A 9,188-nucleotide genomic window follows, 5' to 3' on the forward strand; every position below is an offset into this window, starting at 1 on the left:
GAGCTGGGACTGGAGCGGCTGCAGGAGCTGGGACTGGAGCGGCTGCAGGAGCTGGGGCTGGAGCGGCTGCAGGAGCTGGGACTGGAGCGGCTGCAGGAACCGGATCTGGAGCGGCTGCAGGAACCGGATCTGGAGCGGCTGCCGAGTCCGCCGTAGGGGTCACAGTGGCCGTTGGATCTGTCACAGGGCTTGGAGTGGCCGCAGGGTCTGTCACTAAGTTGATAGCAGTATCAATGGCAGCTCGATAGGCATGAGCCAGGCCCCAGCACGTTACAATGATTTGTGTTACATTGGAACTGCCAGAATCATGACACCTTTTTTTCAAGCATTCTGCCAGTTTTTGAGGATTTTGCAGTTGTTCAGGGGTGAATTTCCAACACACTGGGGGTGCCAACTGCTCTAGATGCCTGCCCATATCTGCCCATACTCCCTGCCACCCACAACTATCCTGCCTCCGGGCACATCTCCGGAAGAGCTTCCCAAGTAGTTGTTTAACTTTAAGCAGAACCTGAAGTGCATTCATGAGGCAGAACAACAAGACTATGGTGGTCTGAGTATCCCAAGAATATTCAATATCTTGGAGAGCTATTGTGACAAGCTCAGGGGATAAGAGGGTGGTGAAGGAGGAAGGCAGAGTGATCCAGGAGGATACAGGGGTGGTGAAGGAGAAAGGGAGAGTAAGCAAGTAAGGAAAAATATCCTCCCCTTTCCCCTCCACAGATTGACTCCCTAATGGAAAAAAACAATAGGTATAATTGCTAATAGTTTCCAAGATACTGTTTCCAAAGTACAGAGTCGACGATGTTACTGAATACAAATAACAAGTTAGAGTCATGACCACATATTTCATCGTCTCATAAGCCATTGCTACAACACACAGCACCATAATGATCTGAAACCAGGGCCCGGAGAGGATAAACAACACGACAGAGAGCAAATACGGAAAATAATGTACTATAATACTCAATTTGGAAAACAGGCGCAGCAGAGTTGAGATTAAAGCAATCAGCATCATGACAAGTGACTATTAAGCAGGTCTAATCCTTACACCAATTTTAGTTTAACACACTCTGGTCAGATCTGCCGTTATCTCAACCTTTCGGGCCCCACGTTGGGCGCCAAAAAGGCTGTCGTGGTTTAACCTGGCCGGCAGCTAAACACCACGCAGCCGTTCGCTCACCCTCCCCCCTCCCTCTCTGGGACGGGGGAGAGAAATGGAAAGTGAAGCCCGTGAGTTGAGATAAAGACAGTTTAATAAGACAGGAAAATAATAATAACAAAATAATAATAAAAATAATAACAATAATAATACAATGGTGATAATAGGAAAGTAATAATAGTATGTACAAACAAGTGATGCACAATGCAATTGCTCACCACTCGCTGACCGATGCCCAGCCTAACCCCGAGCAGTCCGGCCCCTTCCCCCCAGCTAGCCACCCCTATCTATTGTTTAGCATGACGTCAGATGGTATGGAATACCCCTTTGGCTAGTTTGGGTCACCTGTCCTGGGTCTGTCCCCTCCCAGCTCTTACTGCACCCCCAGCCTGCCCGTTGGCAGGACGGAGCAAAAGGCTGAGATGTCCTTGGCTTAGTATAAGCACTGCTCTGCAACAATTAAAGCATCGGGGTGTTCTCAGCACTCTTCTCATCCTAAGCCAAAACACAGCATTCCACCAGCTCTAATAGGATAAGGGCACAGCTCCACATACAAAGGTTTGAACTTTGGCATTTTGTACTTCTTGGGCGGACTTGTTCTACTAGGTGTAGGCATTCGCGGAGAGGGCCCGAATTGGAGCTTTGGTCGTGGCTGAATCTCAAAGCTGGCCCACTTGTCCGCTGCTGTCTGAGAAGTAGAGGGCTCGCTGGGCTCCTTCAGCAGGCTGGCTCTACTAGCTACAGGCAGCGGCGCTGAGAGCCTGGGTTTGAGCTCTGGTTGTTCTAGTTGCACAGAGCTGGCCCCCTGGTCCGTGTCTTTCCCAGAAGTAGAGGGGTCGCTGGGCTCCTTCAGCAGGCTGGCTTTCTTACCTACAGGCAACGGCGTAGAGGGCCTGGGTAGGAGCTTTGGTTTTTGAAATTGCGCAGAGCTGGCCCCCTGGTCCTTCTGTGTGCCAGAAGTAGAGGGCTCGCTGGGCTCCTTCAGCAGGCTGGCACTCACACGTACAGTGCATGGCGTCGGAAGCCTGGGTTCAAGCTTTGGCATTTCCAGTTGTGAAGACCTGGCCTCCTGGTCAGTCTGTGTCCCAGTAGTACAAGTGCTTGGGATGGCTCTAATATCTATAGGCCATGCCGTAGGGGGCCTGGGTACGAGCTTTGGCAGTTGATGCTCGGAACTTGCCCCCTGGTGTGTCACTGTGCCAGAAGTAGAGGGCTTGCAATTGGATGCCTCCATCTTTGGGCGGTCTGGAAGCACGGACCAGAACCTCCCAGCCCGTAACTTTGGCAGTCTTTGGGAGCTGGAGCTCCCTCGCTGGAATCTGCCGCTGTCGTCGCTGGGCTCCTGAATCATGCTGCCCTCCGAGCTCGACAGGGACAGTATGGACACGATGGGTGTTTCTAGCGGGCCTGGGGCTTTCTGAGATTCGGGGCGCTTCACTCGCTCCGTCACAGGCAGGGCTTCCAGGATGGGTACTGTCCTGACTTCAGGAGGGGCTTTTGCTGCTTTTTGGCCCTTGCTCTCCTGATGTTTTTCAGATTTTTCAGCCTTTTCCCGGCCCTGGTCTTGCACCTGCTCTTTGGGTGCTGTTTTGGGCTCTTGTTTGGATTTGCTCCTGGGCTCTGTTTTGGGCACAGTTCCTTTCTGCAGCTGGTTGCGCAAATGCTCCGATATGGCAGGAGGCAGCTTGGGCATCACCGGCAGCCTGCCGAAAGGACAAAGCCAAAAGAATTCATCCACCTGCACGACATCTTTGGGGCCCCATCTTGTACCCCCCCATGCAGCGCCCGTGGCTGCAGACCCCAAACAGAGGGGCCAGCCCTGAGAAGTGGGGGGCTCCTGGCAGCCTCCTCCCCCCCTCCCGGAGCCTCCAGCCTCACCTCAGCGAAGGCTCCTTCTTCTGCTGGGCCTTCCTGTTCCAGGGCTGCACTTTTTCTTGATAAATGATGTCCAAGGTGCCCGGGAAGGGTGGCAGTTCAGGCTGTTTCTCTGGAATTGGCAAGGAGAGATGTCAGAAGCACATTTCCATGTCTCTGCTGTACCCGGGACACGCCGGGTGCTGAGGCCTCCTCCTGTGCTGTCACAGGGGTGCTGTGCTCCCCTCCCAGCCTCCATCTCCAGGGGCCTCGGCCCTCCTTGGCACCAGCCTCAGCCGGCTCAATCTTAGGCCGTGACGTGGTTTGGGGGCCAAGTTCTGGGAGAGAGGAGCTGGGTACAGCCAATTTAGGGGTGTTTCGGATCCCCGACCTCCTGCAGCACCCAGGGCTGGGCACCTTGGGCACGTCACACGCAGGGGCTCCATTTTGGAGGCCCGGAGACAAGAGGCTGTGCCGAGCTGGCATGAAGCTGTGGCACACGAGGAGCCAGCAGCCGCGTTGTATCTCTCACCTTGGCTGGAAGACGACAACACAGCCCGTTCCTTCTCCTGCCTGTCATCCCTGCGGGCCTTGAGACGCTCCCCGGGTGATAGCTGGGGCGCTTTGTCCATTTTAAAGCTGGCAAAAGAAGAGATTGGCGTGACCCAGGGCACCACCACTCCCCACGCTCACCCGCTCGCGGAGACATTTGGCAAGGAGCAAACGCTGCCGAGCCCGAGCAGCGGCCACAGCCGCAAACATACTCACTCGGGGAAGACGATGACACGGCCAGAGAAGGTCAGGGAGGCCACGGCTGACACCCGGGACACCACCATGTCCATCAGCTGGGGGACCTGCAGGGGAGGAGCAAGGAGATGGCAAATGTCCTCTGCCTGGCCTCCGCTAGGTCCTGGAGGAGCCCAGGCCAGCGGGAGCCGGCAGGACCGCAGCTCTTGGCCACCCCAAGAGGCTGGCCAAGAGCTCCAACCCAAGAGGTCTTGCTGGGCCAAGGGCAAGCATTGCTGCTGCCCCCGTGTGAGGCTGCCCAGGCCGTGGGGAAAACAAAACCCTCACCTTGAAAAGAGCCTTCTGAAGGCTCTCCTGTTCTGACAGGCTCTCCAAAAAGTCATAATAGAACTTGATTTGCACTCTCGTGCCTTCAATGATGAGCACCCCTACATCCCTCAGGACGAGGGCGATGTTCTCCCCCTTCCCCAGGGTGCGAGAGATGAGGGACGTGGTGCTTCGGATGCAGCTCTCCACCTTCTTCCAGGACACGGAGGCAGCTGCAGCCACCTCAGGGTATTGGAGGGGCTCCAGCTCCTTATGGCCTGGAAAACGACACGAGAGGGATGGAGTCAGTCACCAGCGGCCCTTCCCCGCGTTCCCCAGGTGCTGCTCATGGCAGTCGTCACCCAGAAAGGCTTCGGTTTGGGACCTGCTCTGTGCAGGCAACGCTTTGCTTCTGAGAAGCACCTGAGATCCATGCAGCAAGGGATTCCTGCACCCTCTTACCTGGCAGGTACTCCTTGTCGGCTGTGAGGTTGTGGGCAACGATGAGGTTCCTGGCCAGGCGGAACGTGGGCCACTGCACCGTCAGGGACTTGTTCCCATCCTCGACCCGTTTGGAAACGACGTCAAAGCAGCCAAGAGTGGGAATTCGGACGCCCTGCAAGTGGCAGAGAACGGAAGGGCCGAAGGTTAAGGATCAGCCGGAGGCGGTCCCATCCGGGAACGGTGCTTCGGGCCCTGCTGTGCACTTCCCGCTGTTGGGAGCCAGGCTGAGGGGACCCAGGGGCTTCCAGCGACTGGGGTCAGCCCTGAGATGCCACACCGCCTACCAGAAGCAACACCGCACTTGTGCGATACCTATTGGTCTCTTGGTGGGGCCTTTGGGGGTGAATTTCCTGCTTTTGGGGTGGGGAACAAGGGCGACGTAGGGGCCAACCCACCTGGCGCTGCTGGAGGTGCTCCCGGATGTAGGCCGACACTGCATCCCAGACAGATGATCGCTCTGGAAGGCAAAGAAAATCAGGTCCCGTGCTGCTTCTGGTGGCTGCCAGCCTTCCAGCACCCCCACCCCCGCGTTTTGGTGGCAGAGGAAAAAAGCCGTCACATCTCCGTCCCCAAACGGAGACCCCCCCCCCCCCCCCCGAGTTGACCACGGAGCCAGGTCCTCCCCACAGAAAGCCCCAGACGGGGGTCAGCCGCGCTCCTGTAGTGCTGGGGGTGCTCGCACCTTGGTCAGTGACGCCTCGTATCGCGGGGACGTGCTCCATCGCACTGCTCTCCCAACAGTCTAATGCGGTACGCCTCGTGCGAGCAGCTTGCTCCTTGCTGGCATCAGCCATCTTTGAGCTCATCCTGCCCGAACGTCTCGGTACCTCTGGTGCAGGACCCGTCGCGCAGCCCCTTTTATATGGTCCTGCCACTGTGACGTATGTGTCATTGCATTGTGACATCACAGTGACGCGGGCAGTGCTGGCTGTTGCCCACGGTGACGCCGGCACCAACAGGCTGCTGCCTGCCCAAGCACCTCTGTGCTGGGGGGAGGACATCAACGTGTCACAGGTAATTGTAGAAATCGTAGAATCGTAAGAATTGTAGAAACTGGAATTGTAGAATTGTAGAAATTAGAATGATAGGATTGTAGAAATCAGAAAAGGATAATGGAAATGGAATCACAGAATGTCCCAAGTTGGAAGGGACCCATAAGGATCATCAAGTCCAACTCCGCACCTGGCACCGCACAGGTCTACCCAAAAATGTAGACCCTGTGACTAAGTGCACAGTGCAATGGCTTCTTGAATTCAGACAGGCTTGGTGCAGTGACTGTGTCCCTGGGGAGCCTGTTCCAGTGTGTGACCACCCTCTCGGTGAAGAACCTCTTCCTGATGTGCAGCCCAAACCTCCCGTCTCAGCTTAGCACCATTCGCACCTTTTTTGGGATCTGGCTGTGAAACCGTGGCAAGAGCACAAGCAGGGGGACAATCTGACGCTCAGATCTTGAGCCGTCAGCGTGATAACACCACTAAGGAACAGCACGTGGTAAGGGTCTACCGCTGGAGATGGCAGGATGAGAGCGGGAGGTGAGTGTTCTTTAAACATTTCTGGTCAGCTCGTAATATGACAGGCCGCCAAGGAAAACTTGATTGTACTTGTAAGCGGGAATCCGATGCGGGAGCTTGGAGGTGTGCAGATACGAGTACAAATGGGGCAGACATTGTAACGAGAACACTGTATTTTCACGCTCCTATAAATAAAGAAGGATGGCACGGTCCTTTTCCTAATGGGACGTGGGTGTGACGTGGAGGTGTGTCTGCGTGGCAACAGAAGGGAACTGGAGGGACTTGAGGCTAGCCATGGAGGAGCCCAAGGTTCTGCTTGGATCGAGCCAACCCCCGGCTCAAAACTGAGATCTCGTTGGAGAGGCCCCGCTGTCCCCAGAACTACTTGCCTCCAAGGCTTGAGCCCCCAAAGGAACAGGGATGTGGATCACGCACCTGTTTTGCCACCTCTGATGGCGTTCTTGCAGCTCCGGGCAATCAAAGCTCGGCTCACCGTGGACTGGGCTGCGGCGTCGAGAGCCTGGGTTTTAGCTTTGGCTTTTGGCGATTGATAGAGCCGGCCCCTTGGTCTGTCAGGGTCCCAGACACAGAGGTGTTGGTGGGCTCCTTGGGCGTTCTGGCTGTAATAGGATAAGGGCCCCGCTCCACGTACAAAGGTTTGAACTTTGGCATTTTCTGCTCCTTGGGCGGACTTACTCTACTACCTTTGGCAATGGCGTCGAGGGCCTGAATAGGAGCTTCGGTGGTTGATGTTGAGCAGAGCCGGCCTCCTGGTCCATCTCTGTCCCAGTGGTAGAGGCATCGCTGGGCTCCTTGTGCAGGCTGGCTCTAATACCTAGAGGCAACGGCGTCACGAGCCTGGGGAGGAGCTTTGGCAGCTGATGCTCAGAACTTCTCCCCTGCTGTGTCACTGTCCCCAAAAGTAGAGGGGTCGCTGGGCTCCTTGGGCGGTCTGGCTCTCTTACCTACGGGCAGCAGCGTTGAGAGCCTGGGGAGGAGCTTTGGTTCTTGAAGTTGCGCAGAGCTGGCCCCCTGGTGTATCTGTGTCCCAGAAACAGAGGGGTTGCTGGGCTCCTTGGGCAGGCTGGCACTCACACGTACAGCGCACGGCGTCGGGAGACTGGGGAGGAGCTTTGGCAGCTGATGCACAGAACTTGCCCCCTGCTGTGTCACTGTGCCAGAAGTAGAGGGCTTGGAATTGGATGCTTCCGTCTTTGGGCGGTCTGGAAGCACGGACCAGAACCTCTCAGTCTGTAAGTTCGGCAGTCTGCCGAATGGGGAGTTGTTTCCCAAAAGAGGGGTATTTTTCCCCAAAAAGGGGGACATTTTTCCCCAAACAGGACGAGTTGCTCCCAAAAAGGGGGAAACTGTTCCCCGAAAAGGGGGAATTGTTATCAGAAATGGGAAACAACTCCCCATTTTTTTCAGAACAAGTCCCATTTTGGTGGAACAATTCTCCATTTTTGTTAAAAGTTCCCCCTTTTTTGGGAACGGTTTCCCCTTTTTTCAGAAGGAATCCCCCTTTTTGAGGAACAGCTCCCCATTTTTGATAGCAATTCCCCCTATTTTAGGAACAATTTCCCCCTTTTTGGGAACATCTCCCCCTTTTTTCACAAAGAGTCCCCATTTTGGGGAACAATTCCTCCTTTTTGGGGAAAAATGTCCCCCTTTTTGGGGAACAATTCCCTCCTTTTTGGGAACATCTCCTCCTGTTTGGGGAAAAATGTCCCTCTTTTGGGAACACCTCCCCCTTTTTTTTTTTTTTTTTTTTTTTTTGGAACAAGTCCCATTTTGGGGGAACAATTCTCCATTTTTGTTAAAAGTTCCCCCTCTTTGGGGAACAATTTCCCCATTTCTGGGGACAGTTCCCCCTTTTTTCTGAATGAGTCCCCCATTTAGGGGAACAAATCCCGCCTGTGTTTAGAGAAAAAATCCCCCTTTTGGGGAACAATTTCCCCTTTTTAGGTAACAATGCCCATCTTTTGGGGAAAATTCCCCTTTTTTTTTTGTGAAGAATACCCCATTGTTTGTAAACAATTCCCCCTTTTTTGTAACGATTCCCCTTTTGGGGAACAATAATAGGGGTGTGTAATGGGATGGGGGGGCAATAGGGTAATTATTGGGGGGGTTATGGGGTAGGGGGGGCAACAGGGGGACAATTGGGGGGTAATTGGGGTGGGGGGGCAATAAACGGGGGGGGGACATAAGGGGAGGGTTATTAGAGGCGAAATGGGATGCAGGGCAACAGGGGACAACGGGGGGGCAATGGGGTGGCTGAGCCCCTCTCCTGGGGCCTAATGCCCCGGGGGGCCCCCCCACACCCCTACCTGTCCTCCCTAATTGCCCCCCCCTCCATGTAGCCCCCCCCAGCGCGCTCTGGGCCCCTGGGTGTTTGTGCTGTTTGGCTCCCTGCTGGCCGCCTTCGCCCTCTTCACCTTCCTGCGGCTCCCCGAGACGCAGGGGCGCCCCTTCAGCGACAGGGGGGGGGCAGCGACCTCCCCGGGACCCCCCCCTGCTGCTGCTGTCCCCTGGGGGGGGGGGGGGGGGCGACGAGGAGCCTGGCTGGGGGATGCCCCCCCCCCAAAAAAAAATAATAAAGGGGGGGGTTAAAGGAGAGCCCCCCCCAAAAAAATTTAATTAGGGGGATCTCAATTGGGCAGAATAATATATAAATGAGTGGGGGTGACCCAAATGAGCCCCCTCCTCAAATAAATTTATGGGGGGGTTCATTTGGGGTCCCCCATCATAAAAAAGTTGAGGGGGGGCCCCAATGAGACACGCCCCACAAAAAAATGTTAAGGGGGGGCCTCAAATGAGCCCCCCCCCACCAGAAAGAAATGAAGGGGGGGGGCCCAAACGAGGCCCCCCGAAGAAAATATTTTGGGGGGGGCCTTAAATGAGACCCCCCCACCATGAAATATTTAAGGGGGCCACAAGTGACCCCTACCCCCTCCCAAAATATGGAAGGGGGGACCAAAGGAGCCCCCCCCAAATTAAATAGAGGGGGAGCCCCATTGAGACCTTGACACCCCCCCTGCCCCCATAAAAAACTCGAGGGGGGGTCTCAAATGACCCCCCCCACAGAAGAATTTGGGGAAATCCCCCCA

At 55.4% G+C, this 9,188-nt stretch overlaps 1 protein-coding gene across 1 annotated transcript; it reads right to left on the reverse strand.

Annotated features, from left to right (window-relative positions):
* Positions 1–1,649: 1,649 nt before the first annotated feature.
* LOC137846627 (protein piccolo-like) lies at positions 1,650–5,788 on the reverse strand. The gene is made up of 7 exons (XM_068664622.1): positions 4,966–5,788; positions 4,529–4,682; positions 4,088–4,344; positions 3,782–3,867; positions 3,546–3,652; positions 3,038–3,146; positions 1,650–2,862 (listed from the first exon to the last, which is right to left on the reverse strand). The coding sequence occupies exons 1-7, from the start codon at positions 5,569–5,571 to the stop codon at positions 1,650–1,652; spliced, it is 2,532 nt and encodes an 843-aa protein (XP_068520723.1). The 5' UTR covers positions 5,572–5,788.
* Between the last annotated feature and the right edge of the window lie 3,400 nt (positions 5,789–9,188).

Source organism: Anas acuta, chromosome 35, assembly GCF_963932015.1.
Source record: "Anas acuta chromosome 35, bAnaAcu1.1, whole genome shotgun sequence".
Lineage (NCBI taxonomy): Eukaryota > Metazoa > Chordata > Aves > Anseriformes > Anatidae > Anas > Anas acuta.